Below are 24,121 nucleotides of genomic sequence, written 5' to 3'. Positions count from 1 at the left end.
ATTATAAATTGTAATTATAAAATAAAATAGGGCTACTACGGAATTAGTGTCATAATTCCGTCGTAATATATTTCCTGAAATAAAACATATCTACCAATGAAATGTTGTTGTCGGCATTTTGTCGTAAACGAAGAATTTAAAAAATTTATTTCTACAATTACTGACGGATTCATCCGTCAATATTATACTTTCTGACGGATAGCTATTCTGACGGAAGAGAGTTTCATCAAAGCTTCCGTCAGAAACATTGACGGATCAGAACGTCAGATACAACAAGAAAAATCATTGACGTGAGATTTGTCCATGGATTTATTCCCGTCAGCACTCCGTCAGTAATCTAAGTTACTGACGAAATTTAGGCGTTTACTGACGGAATTTTCCGTCAGTAAACTGGTATTTTCTAGTAGTGTTATGAGAATATCTCTAGACCAGCTGTGAGTTGGGAAAAATCGGCTATCTATTTTGGTATGGCAATATGCGCAACTGGCTTGCCTCAATAGTAGGCATACGGGCTGCCTCTTTGCCCTTCACTTACCTTGGTGTGTCGCTATTCCACAATGCTCCCAAAAAACGTCAGCTTCAGGCCCTCACAGACAGGTTCCTAGCTAAATTAAGCAGTTGGAAATGGCATTCTTTATCAATGGTGGGCAGATTAACACTGAAAAAATCGGCTCTTTCTGGAGCCCCAACTCATTCCTTCATGATCTATAAATGGCCTTTGGGCCTGTTGGCTCAGATTAATAGAGCTGTCAGAAATTTCATGTGGACTGGAGATAAAGACTCACGCAAGTTGATCACCGTTCCTTGGGATGTCTGCTATCAGAGTATGGATGCTGGAGGGTTGGGCATTAAGAACTTTGCTTGGTTTAATAAGAGTTTACTTGGTAAATTTTTCTAGGACATTTTACAGGGCAAGAATTTTGTGGTTAATTTACTCAAATCAAGGTTCCTGATGGTTTTTGGACAGCCGAAGAAGTACATCAATAACTCATCGATTTGGGGCTCCTGTAGGAACATTTACACAGTTATCAAAGGTCAGTCTAATTGGTTGGTTGGGCATGTCTCTCAACTGAATTTCTGGACTGATCAATGGATCACTCCCACCATTGCGGAACAGCTGGGAATCCCGATTGGAAACCAAGGTACTATATACGACAGCGTTGATCAATTCCTCGTTGAGGATTATTGGGACAACATTAACCACTTTTCGAAGGATCTGCAATTGAGTATTCATTAGATAAAATGTGGTCTTGATTCCTCGGATGTCTGTTTCTGGACCCCATCAGCTTCCCGTCAGCTAACAGCCAAGGATTATTATGAACATATTGCAGCGCCTGTGGGTAATGTCTAGGGAAAACTAATTTGGAAAAGTTATATTCCTCCCCGTTGATCTTTCGTCTGCTGGCTATTGCTCCACAACAAAATCACGGTACAGGTTACGCTTCAAGATCGCGGTATCCATCTTGCCACTCACTGTGAACTGTGTAAAAATGATGCAGAAACTACAGACCATCTCTTCATTACTTGTGACTACGCGAATGCAATTTGGGGCGTGTTGAGTCGTCGCTTTGAGATAACGGTCTCTTGCACAGGTACTTTTAACACGTTTTTTGTGTCTTTACTTCAGCAGGCCCTGCCGCATTCCCAAATAAAAGAATGGAGGTTTGCTGCAATCACGGCTCCATGGTTTCTGTGGCGCATCAGGAATAAGTTGATCTTTGACAATGAACTCCCTTCAATCCAAATGGCGTCCTCCCTCTTTGACAACTTCGTCAATGATGTGCGTTTAACAAATCAGTCGCTGCCTAGGCCGCCTGCCTCCCCAAACTACACTTACATCCGATGGATCCCACCTCTAGCTGGGTGGGTCAAAGTGAATACAAATGGTTCAGCAAATGGGTCCCCTAGAGCAGCGGGTTCAGGCGGCATCTTCAGGAATTACAGAGGTTTCCAGCCAACAGCGTCGTTTTGCTTTCCCTATTTCAAACTCCTATGCTCATATTATGCCAAGCTTAAGGCGGTGATATTTGCGATAGAGCTGGCTTGGAAAAAGAATGGAGGAATCTCTGGATCGAATCAGACTCAACCTTTGTGGTTAATTTGCTCAAAAGCCGCTCTACGGCAGTCCCCTGGACGGTTCGCCAGGATTGGCTCAGATGCTTATCTCACTGCAGGAACATGAATATAGCGAGTACACACATCTTTCGTGAAGGTAACCAGGCGGCAAACTCACTGGCAAAATTCGGCTCCACCTCAACGGGCATTACGTGGTAGGCCTCTGCGCCCCCTTTTTGCTCGTATTCAATTTTCAATGATCGGTGTAACATTTTTCATATTCGCATCTCCTAACTCTTTGTATCTATTCTTTATTTTTTATATATAAGGGTTTGAAGGTTGTGAAGGACTGGGGTGCTAACCTAATCGGGATGTCAGGTTAACACACCTCCTCATCCCAGATTCTTATAAAAAAAATGTTTCTACAAAACATTTGTAGATACATTTATACTATTTAATACATTATAAATAGTTTCAAAAAAAAAAAAACATTATAAGTAAATTTGAACTTACCAAAAAATGATTGGGTAACATTTAGATGTTAATTTAAATTAGTAATCCTTATAGTAATTCTATAATAGTCTCGAAGTAGTACACTTGAAAATTGCAAATATTTATTCCATAATACCAGTAATATTCTAATAAATAATATAGATTGGTTGGGTGTGATATTGTCAAAATTCCCTTCTCCTTAATCAATTAATAATTGACTTAATTGAAAAAGATCTTTGGTCGTTGAAACTAGATTCTAGTGCAAAATGCTGAGGATCCTAAGGTCGCAAAAGTCATAAGAGGTTATGAATAGTTGATTCGCACATCAATTAAAATCAATATAAAAAGTGAAATTTGTCTGTTCAATATAAAGAAAAAACAAAATCTATCTATTCAATATAAAAAGCTAACTATTACGACGAGAAATGTGACAATTTGAATATGTCAGGGCTAATGGACTGTTAAATCTCAATCTATGTAAAAAAAATTTGGACAAATCATCGTAATCAACTAATATTTCGTTAGTTAATAGGGAAAAATTGTCTATATATGAAACTCTACAATCTTGTCAAACATATTACAATTGCATATATTGTAATTATTGAATAGTTAGAGTTGCAAAATATATATTTGCTATCTTTGAGTGGGTAATTTGTGAAAGTATATGATCTTTTTCATTATTAATACAAAATTTTAATGTTGGGCGTTAAAGATGTAATGAGAGTATGTTCCATTGCTAATACTAATTTCTAATTGTTACAAATTTTTATAATAAGTGACTTTTTAATAGATACAACTACTTCTAATGAGCACATTTTTATCATTATAAGTACTTTTGATGAGCGTATTTTTAATCATTATAAACATTTTTAATAAACGTATGTTTAATCATTATAAAAACTTCTAATTAGTGTATTTATAATCACTATAAATACTTTAATTAGCATATAGTTTTTTATCATTATAAATATTTATAACTAGCGTATTTTTAATCATTATATGTAGCTTCTAGTAAGGGTGAATGTCCACTCATTGTTAGTGAATAGTGGCTCAAAATTATTCTGTTTTTGAATAATTTTAGTAAGAATGGCTTATTCAAGGAGAAAATTCAGCTTACTAAAAACATTTAATGAGTGTTATTACACTTTTAGTGATGGGTTTTCCCTATCATTAAATCTTATTTTTCCATGATTCTACGCCAGGCTCTGTAATATCAACCACGATGGAGCTTGCTCCATCAGAAGGATGTAGAAATAGAGGGTTTAACAATTTTTGGCTGTTATTTTGTTGCTCACCATTGAAGAAGGAAGAAGAAGGGAAAGAAGAAAGCTTTAAATTAGCTCTCTTATTTCTCTTTGTGCAACTTGTGCTCTAACACCATAAAAGTAAATTTTCAGGAATAAACACACAGAAAGTGCATTATTCACATCTACTGTCTCTTTCTATGTTGCTTGTTATTTATTGTTAAATGTGGTTGTTGTGAATTTCCTTTATTTTATATATGTGAATACTTGCCTTTATTTAGCGTGGTTTATGACCTATTCCTGGTCCATATATGTGTCTATTGCAGATATTGTGAGTTATAATCTTTAGATGACTTACTTTCGGAGGAAAAAGTAAACGTCAAACGGTATCAACGAGTTGGCTCCGTTATATTTGACACTTCGAGTATATAATAACATTTTAAAGAAGAACATGGTAATAATAAAATGACTAAAATCTTTATTGTTTATTGAATTTTAGTGAAAAATACTCTTTGGAGACCGAGGAAACATCATTTCTATGGTTATAAATTTTTAAACTACAAAAATGTCTTATTAATATGTGAAATCACAATATTCAATTTATAATTTTCCTTATATATATATATATTTATAGAATTTCAAATCTCCATTTAGGGTTTCAAATCACCTACTCTTAGAGACCAAAACCGTGGGTTACTATTTTGGACTTTTCTTCCTTGCTAATTGTAATTTAATTTTTTGTTTAAGTGAAATACAACATGTGTTAATTATCCGATCGTGTATAAATTAATTTTTTGTTGAAGTGAAATACAATGTGATCGTGTATGCCAAATAAAATAAAAGATCTAAACATATGGAAGCTAATATAAATCTTATATAGTTGTGCATATATATTTATATATAAATGAGTGTGTTCCACATGCATATATTCTTGCATTGTTCAAGGTGCATATGTATTAATTATGCACATTTTCGTACATAATAAACAAAATAAGTTGATATTTATTGAAGTAAGTGTATATTGTAACCCAATATTTAATATTATGATTCGATAAATAAATTTCTAATACATAGTCTAATTCATCTCAAAATATACGTGTAATCCATCTGAAAATATACGTAATAAGAGGATTGTTTCATCTATTTAAAGAGAGAAATTTTTTTAATTTTCTATGTTATATAGTCGACAAATTCTTCACATACGTGATCTGTTAAAAGGGAATCGAGGCCAAGTGTTCATCTGTGCCAACAAACTAAACAACCTAAAACTTACGCTTTAAAGGAAGAATGATATTTGTAACTTATTTGAAATTTTCTTAACCAAATAGCTTACTCTGCTAATCTGATATATTTTATATTTAAGGTTTGCTGAAAATTGGTATCTCTTATGTTTTAAAATTAGATTTCCTCGAAAATCATTAACGTTGTTGATCACCAAGTAATAATTCAAGTGCAATAAGCTTTATATGCATATAGAAAATAATATAAATAATCAAAGACTATTAGAAAATTTGAGTTTAAACTTTTGAGTTGAATGATTTAATCACAATTAAATCTCATCAGCAGGATTTCTTTATTTTTGTTATATTGTTATTCAAAATATATAGAAGCACCTCAATAGATAATTATCACACGTTGTCTGTCACTAACTTAAAGCAAGAAATAAAAAAAAATACAGTTACCAAGAAAAAATAGTCAAAAAGAGGAACCCAGGATTTCTCCTATAAAAGGAGAAGATAATGAATTGCTAAAATTCATCTTGTTCTCTTCGCTCACTCGATCATTATTCTATTCTGTAAGTAAAATCTCTCTTACTCTCTGTTAGAACTTGAGGTTCTAACTTTAATAAGAAATAGATTTAGGTGAGAAAAGAAAGAGAATAGGTAAGAGAGAAGGAGAGAAATTGATGAGAGAATATTTCATTAATTAATTGCATACCTTTTAATACAGACACTGTGCTCTATATAGAGGATGAAAGAAAGAGAAACAGTTAGCAGTACAGCTGACATAATACAGCTGGCTAACAAACTCACTAGACTCCAAATAACAAACAAGCTAGCTAGAATACATGCCCAAGCCTAACAATTGCCTTTTGAAGAAAAGACAAAACATTTGTTACTGAAAGAAATAATAACTAACAAAACCTGGAATAATTACATATCCAGTCCTCTAAGTTTTACCCCGCCGCTTATATGTGACAATACCCCCTCCTTCATTGCATTCTTGTCCCCAAGAATGAAAAAATTCAGGAAATTGGACAGCAAACGTAGCCTGGTCTGCCCATGCAGCATCGATAGGTGGCAGACCCTCCCACTGAATCAAAATCTGAGGGACTGCCTGGTCATTAAGAATAGCATTGCGAGAATTCACGACTTTAGCTGGGCGACTCACCCGTTACTGTTGGTGGCAATATAGTAATAGGAGTCGTTGTGGATGTCGGCTTCTTTTTTAACAAAGACACATGGAAGACATCATGAATTCTGCAAGTGGGCGGTAGCAGCAATTTGTATGCCACTTTGCCAATTCGTTCCACGATTTGAAAGGGCCCAAAATAACGAGCAGAAAACTTATGGGAACTCCGAAAGGCCAAAGTAGCTTGCCGATAGGGTTGAAGCTTAAGATAAACCCAATCTCCAACGTTAAATTCTCGATCAGTTCGTCGCTGATAAGCAAATTGTTTCATCCTATTCTGCGCAGCAGATAGGCATTCCTTAATATGAGAATTCAACTGAGCACATTCCTGTAACAGCTCCTCGACTGCTGCAACATTAGAAGGACCAGAAGGAAGGATTGGAAGTTGAGGAACAACTCCATATAAGGCCTGGAAGGGGGACATTTTGAGGGCGCTGTGGTAAGATGAGTTGTATCAGTACTCCGCGAGGCTGAGCCAGTTTGACCACTTCTTAGGATTCAAAAAACACATAGCACGCAAATAATTCTCCAAACACTGATTGAGACGCTCAGATTGGCCATCTGTTTGGGGATGGTAAGCACTACTAAAATTCAGCTGAGTGCCCAAAAGCTTCATTAATTCCTTCCAAAAAACTCCCGTAAAAATTCTGTCTCGGTCAGACACAATTGATTGTGGCATGCCATGGAGTTTGAAAATGTTGTCTAAGAAGACTTTCGTAACCATGGCAGCATTGAAAGGGTGAGATAAACTGATGAAGTGCCCTGCTTTAGAGAAACGGTCCACCACCACTAGAATTGTGTCATAGCTATAGGATTTAGGTAATTTTTCGATGAAATCCATGGCTATGTCTTGCCATGCTCCAGCAGGAATAGGTAAGGGCTGGAGAAGCCCAGGATAAGCAGAATGGTCAGCTTTACAACGTTGACATGTGTCACACTGAGATACCCAAGCAGTCACTGACTGTGATAGATGAGGCCAATAAAAATGTTGTTGAACTCTAGTTAGAGTGCCTTTAATGCCAGAATGACCCCCTAAAGGAGAATTATGACATTCTCCAATGATCTTCTGCCTTAGATCAGTAGAAGTCCCAATGTAGAGCCTTGAGTTAAACCGGAGAAGCCCGTTGGAATATGTATAAGAGGAATGAGACTGAGGTTTAACAGTTAACTGTTGGATGAGTGTAGTAGCTAATTCATCTTGCACATAAGAGGACTGAATATCTTCCATCCAAGTGGGGATATTCATTGATAATGCCAACAATTGAGCTTGGGACTGGACTTCATCTTCATGTTGCCTGGATAAGGCGTCTGCCACTTTATTTTCAGTCCCCTTTTTATACTTAATGGTATAATCAAGCCCCAAAAGCTTGGAGATCCCCTTGTGCAGGAGATAAGTGTGTAACTTTTGCTCTAAGAGGTGTTTGATACTTTCGTGGTCAGTCTTAATGACGAAGACAAAACTTTCCAAGTAATGGCGCCATGTAGTGCAGGCCTGTAAAATTGCCAATAGCTCTCTCTCATAGGCAGAGAGTCGCTGATTTCTAGGACTGCGACTTTTGGATAGAAAACATAGATGTCGTCCTTGCTGCATAAGGACTGCCCCAATTCCAGTTCCACTCGCATCGCACTCAACAATGAAAGGTTGGGTAAAATCAGGAAGTGCCAAAACTGGTGCTTGAGTCATGATATCTTTGAGTTGAAGGAAGGCTTGCTGAGCTGCTGGAGTCCACTTAAATCCATCTTTTTTAAGTAATTCTGTGAGAGGCTTGCTAATAATACCATAACTTTTGATGAATCGACGGTAGTAGCCCGTGAGACCCAAAAATCCCCTTAAGCCCTTCAAAGTCGATGGAATTGGCCAATTCTTCATGGCTACAATTTTAGCAGGATCAGTGGCAACACCCTGTGCAGAAATGATGTGGCCTAAGTATGCCACATGGGAGACACCAAAATCACATTTGGATTCCTTGGCAAACAACTGGTGAGTAGATAGTAGATTGAACACCAATTCAAGGTGGATCAAGTGCTCTTCCTCTGATTTGCTGTAGACCAATATGTCATCGAAAAATACAAGCACAAATTTCCTGAGAAAAGGCTCAAAAATTGTATTCATTAGTGATTGAAATGTGGCTGGGGCGTTAGTAAGGCCAAAAGGCATGACTAAAAACTCAAAATGCCATGTATGTGTGCGAAAGGCAGTTTTTGGAATATCTGCAATTTTCATCCGTATTTGGTGATAACCTGCCCTTAGATCAAGTTTAGAAAAAACTCTAGCCCCCCCTTAACTCATCAATCAACTCTTGAATCACAGGAATTGGGAATTTATGTTTAACAGTCGCCTTATTTAGTTCCCTGTAATCTACACAAAACCTCCAGGTACCCTCTTTTTTCTTTACTAAGAGAACTGGTGAAGCATACGGGCTTTGGCTAGGCTGTATCACGCCATTGGCTAACATTTCTGTGACTAACTTCTCAATCTCATTTTTTTGATGATGAGAATATCGGTAAGGTCGAACATTGATAGGGTCAGTGGTGTTCTTTAAGTGAATGGCATGGTCATGAGACCTTTGTGGTGGTAAGGTTGTGGGTGGTTGAAACAGAGCTTGGTATTTATATATTAAGGATTGATACGACGTAGCTACTATTGGAGTGTGAATTGATTGGTTTAGTGTCTCTGAGTCGTCAATTTCAGAAACTGACATTAAAAATAACCTTGAGGTAACCCCTTTCCAACCCTTAGAAACTAGTTGGTTCATGGCCTTAAGTGACATAGCCTTAATCTTTGGTTCCCCTGTCATTCCCAGCAACTTTATTTTCTTGTTATCCTTATGAATTAACAATCTATTGCACTCAAAATCAAAAGTGATTGGAGTATGACTCCTCATCCAATCCACTCCTAATATTAAATCATAATCACCAAGTTCTAACTGTCACTGCAGCAGGTTTGACATTGAATAGAGGTATCCTGGCCTCTATGGCCAACTTCTGATCCACAAAGCTGTGGGTGCTCCCACTGTCGATGAGAACCATAATAGCCTTCCTCTGTGCCACTCCCTTGAGTCTAATGGCATTTTGAGTAACTCCACCATCAAGTGCATTGACTGATAAGGATATGGGCTCTGATTGCTCCTGTAATTCCTCTATGGAATTGCCTTCCTCTTCTTCCACTATCTCATCTCCTACTTCATTGCCTTCCACCATATTCATCATATTCAGTTTCTTGGTAGCACACTGGTGTCCTGGAAAATATTTATCACCACATCTCCAGCAGGCGCCAGCAGTTCTCTTAAATGTTTGAGAAGGTAAGGGTGGTTTAGGGTCTGGTGCCTTTGGTATGATGGCAGTGGAGGTTGAAAGTTGGTTATTAGGTTTGTAAGCTGATAATGGAGTGGGGTTCCAAGTCTTAGGAGTAAAGGTTGGTTTGAAGGTGGATTTGGGTTTAACAACATCCATCAATTCTTTGACATGAGTTTCTTGAAGCTTAGCCTGTTTAATGGCTGTATAGATCTCAGTGGGTTGGCTAGACCTTACTTCAGACCTGATTTCAAGTTTTAACCCTGAAATAAAACTGCTAACATAATACGATGGAATGATCGATGGAAACTTCTTCTCCATTTTGAGTTTCAGGGCTTCGAAAAGCTCCTGATACTGAAGAGCTGTGGTAACCTGCCCGAGATTAGCCATTTCTTCTACTACATCACTGGTTTCAGTATCTTGGAACCTCTTGCTGATTTCTTCAACAAATTCTTCCCAACTGGCTTCTTCATTTGCTTGCACCCAATTTTTGAACCACTTATCTGCCTTTCCCTGCAGATAAAGTCCTACCAAATCCATCCTCTTCTCAGGAACCACATCAAACAACTGGAAATATTTCTGGCACTTGCTAACCCAATTCTCCACATCTGTGCCCTCAAAGTGAGGAAGATCACATTTAGGTAACAGTTTGTTGAAGTAGGGTGGTTTCGAAGATTGATCTCCTATCTAAAATGGGTATGGGTTGTTAAGAATTCCTTTGCTGATGAAGGAGGAAGGTTGGTTAGCAGAAGGAGATCCTCCTGTGGAAGTTTGAACTATTTTGGTAAGTGCAGCCATGGATTTGTTCAGCTCCAACAGTATCTCTTGAGTGGTCAAATGATCCTTCCTATTCTGAGCCTGCTCATGGCTAAATGAGTCCATGCGTTGCTGCTGAGCATTATGCATATCAGTCATCTGTGTTTGCATAATCTGCAGTTGCGAAGCAGTCGATTATCGAATTTCCAGTATCTGTGCATTAATTTCCTTAATCTGTCGATCGGAAATATCCATAGCTTCTTTCTGTGCTCTAATGGCTGCTCTGGTTTTCTTGACAGTGTTAGTTACCATACAACTATAATGGCCAAGAATGGCAGTCTCTGATACCAATGTTAGAACTTGAGGTTCTAACTTTAAAAAGAAATAGATTTAGGTGAGAAAAGAAAGAGAATAGGTAAGAGAGAAGGAGAGAAATTGAGGAGAGAATGTTTCATTAATTAATTGCATACCCTTTAATACAGACACTGTGCTCTATATAGAGGATGAAAGAAAGAGAAACAGTTAGCAGTACAGCTGACATAATACAGCTGGCTAACAAACTCACTAGACTCCAAATAACAAACAAGCTAGCTAGAATACATGCCCAATCCTAACAATTGCCTTTTGAAGAAAAGACAAAACATTTGTTACTGAAAGAAATAATAACTAACAGAACCTGGAATAATTACATATGCAGTCCTCTAAGTTTTACCCCGCCGCTTATATGTGACACTCTCTCTCTCCAACCTATATAATATTGCTTATGTGATATTGTAGAATTTCTCCTCCTCTCTTTATGTATGTACTAAGCTTATTTTTATCTAATTTTTGACTGTTGAAATTTTCAGCAGGTGAAGAAAAACTATATTGAGAAGTTGTAGAAGTTGAAGATGAAGATGAAGCAGTGGTTTTTGTTGGCAACATGGTTATGCTTCACTTTTGCAATTGCTTCGTCTCAGAATTACCCAACAGTCAGATTCACAACCCATCTCTATACCACTGGAAGCTACCAAAATTTCATTACCTCTTTACGAAACAATTTACGTAGTGATACTCAAAGCCACGGAATGCTAGTTCTTCCAAACCCATCCCAAGTAACCTATCAGAATAAATTTCTTCTGGTGGAACTGATTAATTATGAGTCCAAACACTCAATCACATTAGCATTATATGTTGTTGATGTGTATGTTATTGGGTATAAATCTGAAGGTAATTCATTCTTTCTAAAAGATGCTCCAGAAGGATCAGAAAAGCTCCTTTTTGATGGAACAGAGAAAGTTAGACTGCAATTGGATTCAACTTATGCAAAGTTAGGCGACAGATCGAAAATTCCATTAGGAATTGGAGCATTAGCGGCGGCCATTGATATACTCCATAACTTTGATGGTAGAAATGTTAATGATGCTTTTCGTCATAGCGTAGTTGTTGTGGCGGAAATGGTTGCAGAGGCGACGCGATTCAAATTCATGAGGAATATATTAAGAATAATTTGGAATTTGGGTATACACCAAAAGGAGATACTATTAGCTACGAAAACCAATGGAATTCTCTTTCGGAACAAATTCAGAAATCTGGTTCAGATGGAAAATTTAAAACCAAAGTTCAAGTGCAAAATGAAGACTATTCAATCAAATATGTCTCTAGTGTTGCAGAGGTAAAACCAGATATTGCAATGTTGCTCTATAAAGGAACTGGAGAAACACTTGGAGAAGCTATTTCTGATGAAGAAGGGCTACAAGTTCTTTGAAAATGTTTATGTTCTTTGTTCAAATAATTAATTAGCCATTGAGAATAATTAATTACTAGCATATTCTCAATTTAATGCTACTTTTTATCAGCTATGAATAAAAGTATGAACACTGTATGTGCTTGATTTTATTTGCTTTATGTTCATTATTAAAAAGATAAGGTCAAAATTTGTCTAAAAAATAACACCAACTAAGTTTGCTATATACAAGTTAATAAAAAATATTGTAAAAGTATCTAGAATGTTTGGTGTGTAATATTTGTAAGGTTATTTTGGTCCTTTTACTGAAGCACAGTTTATAATTACCACCATTTGACATCCATGTAAAGGGTTATATTTTCTCTCATTCTATTGTATCTCTCTTTTTACTCTCTTAGATCATCTACCTTGATTCCCATCATCATAGATCAAGCATTTTTAGAAGACTTTTGCTGAATATTCTTCATATCAATTATGTTATGCCAACTATCATATCAATTACATTCCAACAACAAATATATTAACTAAAACTGTCATGATATCCACATAATAGTTTATATATATTGTCATCTGAACATAAATACATTGACAAAATTTAATACATATTTTGTCATGTTAATTACGTTCCAATTACACTGAAAAAAACATATATGTCATAAATGTCATAAAGTTATTATAGCAACTACATTTTAACTTCATAATCTGATAATTATTTAAATAGTATGTCAGGAGAATATAATTAAGGTGACAAAGCATATTAGCTATGTTGTTATATGATTACTATTCAGATAATACCGTACAATTTGATTGCTACCATATGAACGTTATTCACACAACACATTTTGTCTGTCATCTAAAGCATCAAGAGACGGCGGCGAACCATGTATTTCTACCTTTAGTGTGTATAAGTGTGTATATATATATATATATATATATATATATATATTTGTATTATATAATCAATTAAAAATACTAGGTTTTGTAATTATTGTAATATTTTGGATTTATATTATTGTTTTTTTTAAGAAAGATTTATATTATTGTTAAATATATAAATTTGTACCATATTGTGTTTTTGTTGTATAATATTTTAATTGGGATGGAACTTGGTTTGGCTAGAGAGTGACTCTATGTTCGTCGTTTCGCTACTGAAATCCTGCCTGGGACCAGCCCCTTGGCAACAACTATCAAACTGGAAGAAGTTTCAGGCCCTAAAGAACAGTATGTCTATTGTAATCTCGCATGTCTTCGGCGAGGGAAACATAGTTGCAGATGTTCTAGCTAGTTTGGGGAGAATCAGTCATAACAGTTCCTGGTGGGATTCTCACCCAAGTTCGTGTGATAGTTTAGTTGGTATTAACCGTGCAGGACATATGATTTATCCATTTTCTTAATTTCGCTTTTGGTTGTAACATTTTTTCATTCATTATTTATATATTTTGAGCTCGGAGTTGAGGTTCTAGGGGGTGCCAACCTAGTTGGGATTCCCGAACGCCTCACCTTCTCCTCCATTTCCAATAAAAAAAAACAATATTTTAATTGGGTATTATGCAGATAATTTTAGCATATAAAAAATTAAAAATATAAAATTTTTAGAAAAATAAAAATCATATTCTGACACAATTCTGTCCTCAAATTATTTTAACCCAATAAGTGTGTTGACCGTTGGTTAATTCGGTGTATTCTATACGGTCACACAAGTTCAGGGAATAAATGTCATAAATTCTGTCAGGAAATTCTGACGTATTGTTCCATCTGAATTTTGTCAGCCTTGGCGACAGAATTCCATCATGATATTTCATCAGGATAAACATAAGCAAATTTAGTGTTGATGGTTTTACCCATATTTTCCATTCAGTTTGAATTCTACCATTGAGATTTGCAGACGGAAATAAGCCAATGTTTCGTCAGAGATAGAAGTTTTATATCATAACATTCTTTTTTTTTTTTTTGAGCAAATGTGGTTTCCATTGCAGTTGAAATTTGGCGGAACTCTATTCTTATGCTTATTCATTATCTTGTAAGAGAAAACGTAATATATTGTGGTAATTTAAGAATCGAAATAGCCTCAACCTTTTCTCCATTGTTTGATTGAATTTGCATAAGATGATAGTTGTCAGCTCATCCATGTGAGCACTCCAACTCTCAAATTAACACAATACTCAAACCTCAAGAGTAAAAAAAAAAACAAAGTTCATAGTTTTTCAGCATACTTATGAGATTTTTATCCCTCATGTATTTATAAAATGTATGACCTTTTTCAACCATTTTCTATTAGTACCTTTTTACATGTCAGACTTCTATTGGAGCATCTACCCCTTCTAATAGCAAGTCATTACATGTAAAGGTCTTTCTTTGCTACGACAACATCTAGCAGATACGAGTACATCATTATTGGGACTGAAGATGAGAATTTAACCTAAAAGACAACATTTGACTGACTCTCAAGGGGGTGCCCCATATGGGTCTCAAGCCCACTCTTGGAAGTAAATACATTTAGTAGATTACTATCATATATGTGCATATATATACCCATATGATTATAAGAGCATCTACAGTCTTCGTATCGCTTTTTTCGTCTCACTTCACTAAAATACCATCTTTTAAAAAAAAATCTAATACACTCAACCACATCTCCATTACACCCATTTTGCATTTTATGATTGTTTGCTGCTAATTCTTTCCTTTATCTTTAATTGTTTTGATTTGTTTCATTCTCAAAGTCATCTTATTTCTATCTGTTCCTGTTCTTATTTGCTTCTGGTCTTCGTTTTTATGTTTCTGCCTATTCTGTACTGTTCTTATTTGCTTGCTTTCAATCTTTTTGTTTTAACATCTTGCTTTCAATTTTTTGCTCCGTAATTAATTATAGTTTAGTTATTTAGTATTTTTAATATGGTTTAGTTATTTAGCATTTTTAAATAGCAATCTAGCATTTCAATTTAGAATTCTGATTTAGTAGGCAATTTATCAAATTTAACTAAACTTGTAAACTTATCATAAGGTAAACTTGTTATATTGAAAGAGAATTGTTTGATAGATTTGATAATGAATAAATTATCCAAGGTTTCATGTAATTGAAATTGGGGTAAAGAATTTATCAGGGGCATGTTTGGTAGCTCATTTTCATGCTTTTGTTTGCCTTTCAACTTCAAATTGGAGAGTTTTAGGTGTTTAGTTAGGATATTTTGTTTGCCTTTTACCTCTAAAAAATAGTTTTTTTACAAAAGCACTACTTTTTGGAAAAACAATTTTTTCCAATAGCAAACAGTAGGTAAAACAAACGGGCCCAGTTCTCTCATTTTAACATATTGTTTAGTCCATTTATTTTGAAAAATAAATTTTAAGGTCCTTACCTTTTATATTTGTTAACCTTTGCTCGTTCTATCTATTTTTTTTTTTTTAGATTTCGAACTGTTATATTCGACATAAACAAATAAATATAAAATATAGAGTAATATAGTCATTTTATACCGCATTGCTGTCATGAAAGATAAGATATATTTCGTTAAAAATAGAAAAAAATGACCAAAGGGTTAACCGTAATTAAAAGTAGGACCTTAAAATATAAGGAATAAACAATGTTATGTAAAAATATGGCACTAATAAATTATATACACTACAAAAAAAAGGACTTTCAGAGACGACAAAAATCGTCCCCAAAAATATGAAAATTTGTCCCCTATACTTTCAGGGACAAAATTCGTCCCTATTTTTCGTCCTTGTTTCCTCCATCCTTGATTCTATGGGGGACAAAAAACATGATGTCGTCCAGGATTGTCTGCTTTCTACTTTAAATAGAGCCAATTAAATTGGAAAAACATAAATAAATTTACCTGAGATAAATGAGGATAAAGACCATTAATCAACCCTCAGCCACATCATTTAAAGCAAAGATAACAACTTCCCTATCTTTGAGGGCCTTATCACCCTTAGCAGACAACTTGGCCTGCAAATATTTCTGAAGTAAAATTAAGTTGAGGAATGCATAGCTTAGAGTTAGAAGGAATAATTCAGTGCAATCTTCAAATTGAAATAGCTAATCATATTCTGCTTTAACATAAACTTAAAGGTAGTCAACATTTGCCGGCAACCCCATAAAATCAAATGAGCAATTAGCATACCCAGAATATTCAGGACAGTTAACTTCACTGCCAGAATCTGCATGATAACCATTTTGAGTTCTTTTATATCCTTTTTCAATTAAGTGGATGCGGGAACTGTACCCTAGGAATTTAAGTATTAATTAGACACCATTATTGAATTTACAAAAAAAAAATGGAAAGATAAAACACTCAATATCTCAGAAGAAACTACCTTAGCTCGTGGAAATATTCCACCTGATGAAGAATGCCATAAAAAGAAGAAATAACAAATGATGTACTAAAGAACCTGTGCATCAAAATTAAAACCTGAAATTTCAAGAAGCGCCAATTAATAGACTAAAAATAGAAAAAAAGTATATCAGTTATTTCTATTGACAGAACAGAGAATCAAGTACTAAAGCAATTAAGAATTCAGTTGAAGATTATAATAATTTCATGTACATTACCCATATAACAATATTTGAAGTATTTTAAGAGCTATAAAATGTAATCCACGTACCTTAGCTTTCGACAAATTAGGCCAAGAGAAAAAAGACGTGGATAAAAGGTGCAACAATCAAAGTCAGAGCTAAGGATCCAATAAAATGTATCCAAGTACCTTAGCTTTACCTGCATCTCAATCCACTAAGTTGGTAAGCTTTCCACCGAAACTGCTAATAAACTTTTCGTCTTGGGAAGTGCTAGTAATTGAAGCCATTGCCAAATAACATTTCCTGTGAAATTAAGAAACATAAAAAAAGTGAACATTCTGTATTCATGTTAACCAGAAAGAAGCAAAGTCATGTCACCAGAAATGAACAGTGCCATAAATCCTTTTCTTTTCTATTCCTTTACATTTTATGAAATTGCCAGCCTAAACTATACCAGTTTATAAATGATGTTCGCATTTGGTAAAAAAAAATTGGATTCTCTGTATCATAATCTGCAAGTAGATGCCGACGGTTTGAACATCAAGTTTAAGCAAACACACACAAAATATCTCAGAATATTATGAATCACATTATAATTTACAGACACCTTCACACCTGCGAGACAAATGGGACAAGCATCCTCTTCTTCGAGTACTGAAAATGTTTCTTGTAGTTTTGATACCCTCTGCTTCTTTGGAGACTCCGGCAATGAACTTGCTGAACTTCTGCAGTTTAGATCGTCAATAGACTCGCATGTTGCTGAAGTATCAAGGATTCCACCACTAACAGATTCAGAATCTGATGATCAAATATTAAGAGCATCAAAGCAATAATCAATTTTGTGAAATATTCAGACTAAAAACATTCCAATTAAGCCTTTATGAGCAGCCAAATGGTTTGAAAAATTCCTTGGCAGTAACTATCAGCAATACTCCAAATAGGATACCGACAACTGTCTAAGTAAAGTATAAGCAACAAGTAATTTTTAAAATTCCTGAAATCTGAAGTTGCAGTTAAAAAATCCTTATTTGGATAGTATTTTCTCCATGCCATTCCTTGTTGTCAAAATCAATCACTACAAATATATGGTAGTGATGAATGATCAATCCATATAACTTACAAAAAAAAATCAAATGCTAAACTTAACAATTGCTTAATATCACATATAAAAAAATGACAAGAAGGAACGCTAAAGAGTCAATGCATAGTTGATCTGTGTAGGAAAAATAGAGTATAAGATAAGGTTCCCAATAGGGTAGCCAACTAAGGCTGGTCTTCGAATATCAAAAATTCAGCCTGCAGAATGATCCTCAGTATATCAATTCGTTTTTCTAGAACTAAAGTTGATGACAAGGTTTTTTCCCCAAAAAATTAATGTTTAAAATTATGGACATTCTCCTCAATTCTTCATTCGAGTTTCAAGTGATTATACATACCTCTAGTCTCTCAGTTTAATAAAGCTATTGGTTTAATCCTCAATTTATTGACCAGGCTAAATATATTCTGATATAGATTCCAAAAACCTAAAAAATGCAAAACAGAAATCACATAATTGGATTCAAATAAATTAAATTACAGTAAAATGCTCAAAGAATGATCAATTACCTCGGACACCAAGATCATCTGGAGAACCAAAACCATTGCCATCGTCAAAGGCAGTTACCTTGAATTTGTCGATTAGTATTGAATTCATCGATCACGATTGAAAGGAGATGAAAGGAAGGAAAATAAAAGAACAGAGAAAGCCAAATGGAGAAGGAAAACGAATCGAAAGAACAAACGAGAGAGAAGGGATGTTTGGTGGCGCCGGTGTATCGACTGGCAGGGAGGGGTAGAAGAGCGAGAGAGAGAGAGAGAGAGAGCGAGAGAGAGCGAGAGATAACCCTAAACAAAAAAGCCCATGTATATTAATTTCAATTGGCAAAAAAAGATTTATCTAATACACTAGGAAGAAAGAGTTGAAGCAACTGATTGAAACAAAGGAAAAAGATAAAAGATAACGTGGGTCGTCCCCTTTCTTTTTCAAAAACTAAATGTACAATATTTTATAATTTCAATTAATTAAATTTGTCCCCTTTTCTTAATTAAAAAAATTAGAGACAAAAAGATATAGTAGTCCTCTATACTAATTTAAAATTTATAATTGAGGACTAAAATTATAATTTATCACCAACTAATTGTGTCTGTAAGTCTCATTTTTTGTAGTGATACCTTGAAACTATAGTTTTTGTATAATTTTATTTTATACTCATATGTAGTTGCCCCCACTACCTATAAATCCTGGATTCGTCCCTGATTTTTGATATAATTTTCACTGGGTAAATTACACCAATGGTATCTGAAATATACCTCAATTCACACTTTGGTACCTAAATTACATTTCGTCTCAAAAATATATCCCAAATATGGGTAACCGGATATTTTAATACGTGCGACCGGAAATAATCAGTCAACACTTATTTGACCAATATACACTTAAAAATGGGACCCATTTCTCTCTAATTTGACCATCTCTCTCCATCTCTTGTTTCTGAAAAAAAAACACCATTGATATACACTGATAAAATGTGTTTCTCCCTCTTCAAATCTCACCATCTTTTCATTCTCAATCTCGCTCTTCCCTCTCTCTCTTTCTCTCTTAGAATCTCACCATCACTTTCATTCTCAATTTCATCCTTTTCTCTTGTATTTTAGGCTTATGGAGACTAAAATATATAGGCCCAACTGCAGCGATCCAACTTTTTGGGCGATTAGGGTTTCAGGAGTATAAATGTAACCTCTTTCTTTGTAATCCGTATCTTATTCATTATAGTGAAATATCCTGGCTTGGTAGTGCCCCCAGACGTAGTCATTCTAATCGAGTGGCGAACTGGGTAAACAATTCTTATGTGTTTGCTTATTTTTCGTTTATCGTAATTTCAATTATTCTTAACAACTGGTATCAGAGCGGGGGTAATTACGATGGGAGATGGAAAAACCCCTGTGGAGAAATTCGATGGTTCGGATTTCGATTTCTGGAAGATGCAGATCGAGGATTACCTGTACGGTAAAGATCTGTACCAGCCTCTAGGTGAGCAGCCGGAGGATATGTATGATGAAGAGTGGAAGCTGTTGGACAGAAAAGCGATGAGCGTGATTCGCTTGTCGCTGTCCAGGAACGTGGCGCATCACACGGTGAAGCCAAAGACCACGAAGGAGATGTTGGAGATTTTGAGTTCGTTATACGATAAGCCTTCCGCGGCCAATAAAGTTCATCTGATGCGACAACTGTTTAATCTACAAATGACGGAGAATATAGCAGTGGCGATGCATCTGAATGATTTTAATATGACGATCACTCAATTAAGTTCTGTGGATATTGATTTCGACGAAGAGGTATTAGCCCTAATTCTATTATCTTCTTTACCATAAAGTTGGAGTGGCACGGTTACTGCCCTGAGTGCTTCAGCATGGAAAGAAAAACTTAGGTTTGATGATGTCAGAGACTTGATTATAAGCGAGGAGATTCGCAGGAAAGAGTGAGGTTCCACATCTGGATCAGCCTTGAATGCAGAGAATCGGGGCAGGTCAGATCGCAGAGCAAAGCAGAATTGTGGCAGGTCTAAGTCCAAAGGGAGAGGGAAACCTGTGAAGGACAAGAGCCACATCAAGTGTTGGAACTATAATGAGAATGGTCATTACAAGAGTGAATGCAAGGCACCGCAGAAGGAGAAGTCAGTGAATTTAGCCAGCGAGGATTTTGGTGATGCGTTGATTCTGAGTAATTCAACTGCAGAAACATCAGCAGAAGCCCTGGTATTGAGTGTAAGAAGTCCTTTGGAGTCTTGGGTATTAGACTCAGGAGCTTCGTTTCATTCATGTAGTAGTGCAGATTTGATGGAAAAATATACCCCTGGGAAATTCGGAAAGGTTTATCTTGCTGATGATGAGCCTTTGGAGATTATAGGGAAGGGAGATGTTTCGATCAAATCTCTGAATGGATCTGTGATAAAGCTGTCTGGAGTAAAGCATGTTCCTGGCCTAAAGAGAAATATGTTGTCAATTGGGCAAATGGATGATGAAGGTTATTGTGTAATCTTTGCAGGTGGTGCTTGAAAAATGACCAAAGGAGCCATGGTGGTTGCCCGTGGTGAGAAGGTTGGATCGTTGTACTTAACAGACAACGTTTTCAATAGCATTGATGTCGTGAGGGAGAATGTCAATGCAGATTTGTGGCACTGTCATCTTAGTCACATGAGTGAAAAGAGGATGAAAGTGATGTATTCAAAGGGTCTGTTGTCGGGTTTGAAATCTGCTGATCTTGTGCTGTGTGAGGATTGTATCTTTGGGAAGCAGAAAAGAGTTAGTTTCTCTAAAGGTGGCAGAACTTTGAAGAAAGAAAAGTTGGAGTTAGTTCACAGCGATCTATGGGGTCCTGCACCTGTGAAATCTCTTGGTGGAGCTTTGTATTACATGACCCTTATTGACGACTCCACTAGGAAAGTGTGGATCTATTTTCTGAGAAAGAAATCTGATGCTTTTGATTCCTTTCGAAAATGGAAGGCCCTGGTTGAGAATGGGACAGGTTTGAAAGTAAAGTAAAGTGTTTGAGGTCTGATAATGGTGGGGAGTATGAGCTTAGGGAATTCAAGGAATTCTGTGCTGAGAATGGAATTCGCATGGAGAAGACTTTGAAAGGAACTCCTCAGGAGAACGGAGTTGCAGAACGAATGAACAGAACTCTGTGTGAGCGTGCTAGAAGCATGAGGCTGAAGTGCGGACTTCCGAAGATGTTCTGGGCAGAAGCAGTTAACACTATTCTTGATCAACAGAGGGCCATCGGCTCCCTTGCAGAGTGGCATTCTAGAAGAGGCTTGGAGTGGCAAGCAGGTAAATTTATCTTTTCTGCGAGTATTTGGATGTGATTCATATGTTCATATTGCTCCCCTTGAGAGAAGTAAGTTAGATGCGAAGTCTGTTAAATGTACGTTCATTGGATACGGTGGTGATGATTTTGGATATCGGTTCTGGGATAGTCAGAACAGGAAGATTATCCGCAGTCGAGATGTTGTTTTCAATGAGCAGATGATGTACAAGGATAGTCTAGGAGCATCTGATACTGCTGATTCAGAACCAGAGGTCGTGGACCTAGACATCACGAATTCTGGTGGGAGCAAGGAGGTAGTTGTGGAGGAGGCAGTTGTGGAGGAGGTAGTTGTGGAGGAGGTAGGAGAACCCCAAACTCCACCGGTTACACTACGCAGATCCACCAGAGAGCGTAGAGCACCTGACAAGTACACGCCTACAAGCAACTACATGCTGCTGACAGATAGTGGTGAACCAGAAAGCTACTTGGAGGCATCTCGTGGAGAGGATGCGAGCAAGTGGAGGCTTGCAATAGATGATGAGATTGATTCCTTGATGACCAATGGCACCTGGGAACTTGTTGAGCTTCCAAAGGGTAAGAATGCTCTACAAAACAGGTGGATCTTCAGAATCAAATAAGAGGGTGATGGTAGTAAGCGCTACAAGGCAAGGCTGGTTGTGAAAGGCTTTCAGCAGAGGTATGGTATAGATTATACTGACGTTTTTACTCCAGTGGTGAAGCTTACTACTATTCGTTTAGTGTTGAGTATGGTAGTTGCAGAAGATTTGGAGCTGCAACAAATGGATGTAAAAATAGCATTTCTTTATGGGGACTTAGATGAAGACATCTATATGAAGCAACCTCAGGGCTATGAGTCTGATAACACTGAACTGGTGTGCAAGTTGAACAAGAGCTTGTATGGTTTAAAACAAGCTCCAAGACAGTGGTACAAGAAATTTGACGGATTCATGCACGAAATTGAGTTCGTGAGGAGTGAAGCTGATCATTGTTGTTACTTCAGGAAATTGAATGAAGGCTACATAATTTTACTGTTATATGTTGATGATATGCTGATTGCAGGGTCGAGTGCTCGAGAAGTGAGAAAACTGAAGAAGCAGTTATCTAAGCGGTTTGCTATGAAAGATCTCGGAGAAGCTAAGCAGATTCTGGGCATGAGGATTGAAAGAGATAGGAAGGCTGGAAAGTTGTATCTCTCACAAGCTGAGTATATCAAGAAGGTCTTGATTAGATTCGGCATGCAAGATGCCAAGCCAGCTACGGTTCCTTTGGTAGCCATTTCAAGCTATCTAAACATGACTCAACCAAGAGCAGAGAAGAGCGAGTCCAGATGGAGAGAACTCCGTATGCCTCAGCAATTGGCAGCTTCATGTATGCAATGGTGTGCACAAGTCCGGATATTGCACATGCTGTGGGAGTTGTTAGTCGTTTCATGGGAGACCCTGGTAAGAAGCATTGGGAAGCAGTAAAGTGGATTTTGAGATACCTGAAGGGAACCGCTGAACATGCCTTATGTTTTGAGGGCAAGGAAGTTATGTTGACAGGATATGTGGATGCAGATTTGGCATCTAGTGACCTTGACAAGAGAAGAAGTACAACCGGATATGTCTTCACATTGGGTGGTTCTGTTCTCTCTTGGGCTTCAAAACTGCAAAAGGTGGTGGCTCTGTCTACTGCAGAAGCTGAGTATGTTGTAGTGACTGAGGCTAGTAAGGAGATGGTATGGTTGTAGAATTTCTTGTGTGAGTTGGGAAAGAAGCAGAAGGATCATGTTCTGTACAGCGACAGTCAGAGTGCCATTCATTTAGCAAAGAATCCCGCCTTTCACTCAAGAACAAAGCACATAGAGTTGAAGTATCACTACATACGGCATCTCTTGGACAGGAAGATATTGCAGTTGATGAAGATTGCAGACACAGAGAATCCTGCAGAATGTTGACTAAGGTTGTAACCTTAGAGAAGCTGAAGCTATGTATGGCTTCAGCTGGCCTTGGTAAATAAGTTAAAGGCATGGCACTACCATAAGATGACGGATTTAGTCTCCAGGTGGGAGATTGTTGGGCTAATGGAGACTAAAATATATAGGCCAAACTGAAGCGATGGGACCAACTGCAGCGATCCAACTTTTTGGGTGATTAGGGTTTCAGACGGTTAGGGTTTCAGGAGTATAAATGTAACCTTTTTCTCTGTAATCCGTATCTCATTCATTATAGTGAAATATCCTGGCTTGGTAGTGCCCCAGACGTAGTCATTCTAATTGAGTGGTGAACTGGGTAAACAATTCTTGTGTGTTTGCTTATTTTTCGTTTATCGTAATTTCAATTATTCTTAACATTGTATATATGACCTGTTAGCAAGAAGGAAAGCAGCTTTCTGGGTCATATTTCTTGTGTGGACGTTCCATCGCAAATCTCTTAATCCATAGCATGTTCCTGATTGTGAGGAAAGAATTTTTAGTTATAGAAAAAAGCTGCTCCAATCATGAGTTTTTCTTCATTACCTATTACTAGAAAAAAATGATAAAAGAAAGTTTTTAATTGAAAGTCTTTCTAATGCTGAGGAGATTTGTTTTCAATCAAATCCGGATCATGATCTTCCAACTTTATCTTTGTTTGAAATTAAAACAAAACATAATCTTAATTAATAAATATTGGAACCTGATTAATCCTTGTTCTACACACTATGCATGTAAATCAACATATTAATCATTGTTCTACACAATCTGCTTTTGACTCATCAATATCAGCATACAAACCCTTTTT

At 36.5% G+C, this 24,121-nt stretch overlaps 2 protein-coding genes across 6 annotated transcripts; one reads left to right on the top strand and one right to left on the bottom strand.

Moving 5' to 3' along the window:
• The first annotated feature begins 11,143 nt into the window (after nt 1-11,143).
• On the top strand, nt 11,144-12,000 carry LOC136222510 (ribosome-inactivating protein cucurmosin-like). Its single transcript, XM_066010283.1, has 2 exons — nt 11,144-11,671; nt 11,725-12,000. Exons 1-2 carry the CDS (start codon nt 11,144-11,146, stop codon nt 11,998-12,000), a joined length of 804 nt encoding a protein of 267 aa, XP_065866355.1.
• A 1,463-nt stretch (nt 12,001-13,463) lies between these two features.
• On the bottom strand, nt 13,464-18,349 carry LOC136223789 (uncharacterized). 5 transcript variants are annotated; one of them, XM_066011958.1, is made up of 6 exons: nt 18,101-18,349; nt 17,111-17,293; nt 16,684-16,798; nt 16,297-16,391; nt 16,104-16,206; nt 13,464-15,940 (listed from the first exon to the last, which is right to left on the bottom strand). In XM_066011958.1, exons 1-3 carry the CDS (start codon nt 18,186-18,188, stop codon nt 16,710-16,712), a joined length of 360 nt encoding a protein of 119 aa, XP_065868030.1. In that variant the 5' UTR covers nt 18,189-18,349; the 3' UTR covers nt 13,464-15,940; nt 16,104-16,206; nt 16,297-16,391; nt 16,684-16,709. The 5 variants fall into 5 exon arrangements, with proteins under 5 accessions (XP_065868030.1, XP_065868029.1, XP_065868032.1 ...); XM_066011957.1 differs by having other exon boundaries at nt 13,464-15,928; XM_066011960.1 differs by having other exon boundaries at nt 13,464-15,928; nt 16,104-16,199.
• Between the last annotated feature and the right edge of the window lie 5,772 nt (nt 18,350-24,121).

Source organism: Euphorbia lathyris, chromosome 3, assembly GCF_963576675.1.
Source record: "Euphorbia lathyris chromosome 3, ddEupLath1.1, whole genome shotgun sequence".
Classification (NCBI taxonomy): Eukaryota; Viridiplantae; Streptophyta; class Magnoliopsida; order Malpighiales; family Euphorbiaceae; genus Euphorbia; species Euphorbia lathyris.
This window is presented reverse-complemented; position numbering and strand designations above follow the sequence as displayed.

Coding starts and splice junctions, on each gene's coding strand:
- LOC136222510 (XM_066010283.1), top strand. CDS start 11,144: ATGAAGATGAAGCAGTGGTTTTTGTTGGCAACATGGTTATGCTTCACT. Junction 11,672..11,724: donor ATGATGCTTTTCGTCATAGC/GTAGTTGTTGTG, acceptor CAAATTCATGAG/GAATATATTAAGAATAATTT.
- LOC136223789 (XM_066011958.1), bottom strand. CDS start 18,188: ATGAATTCAATACTAATCGACAAATTCAAGGTAACTGCCTTTGACGAT. Junction 17,294..18,100: donor AGATGATCTTGGTGTCCGAG/GTAATTGATCAT, acceptor TTTGATCATCAG/ATTCTGAATCTGTTAGTGGT. Junction 16,799..17,110: donor TTGTCCCATTTGTCTCGCAG/GTGTGAAGGTGT, acceptor TTAATTTCACAG/GAAATGTTATTTGGCAATGG.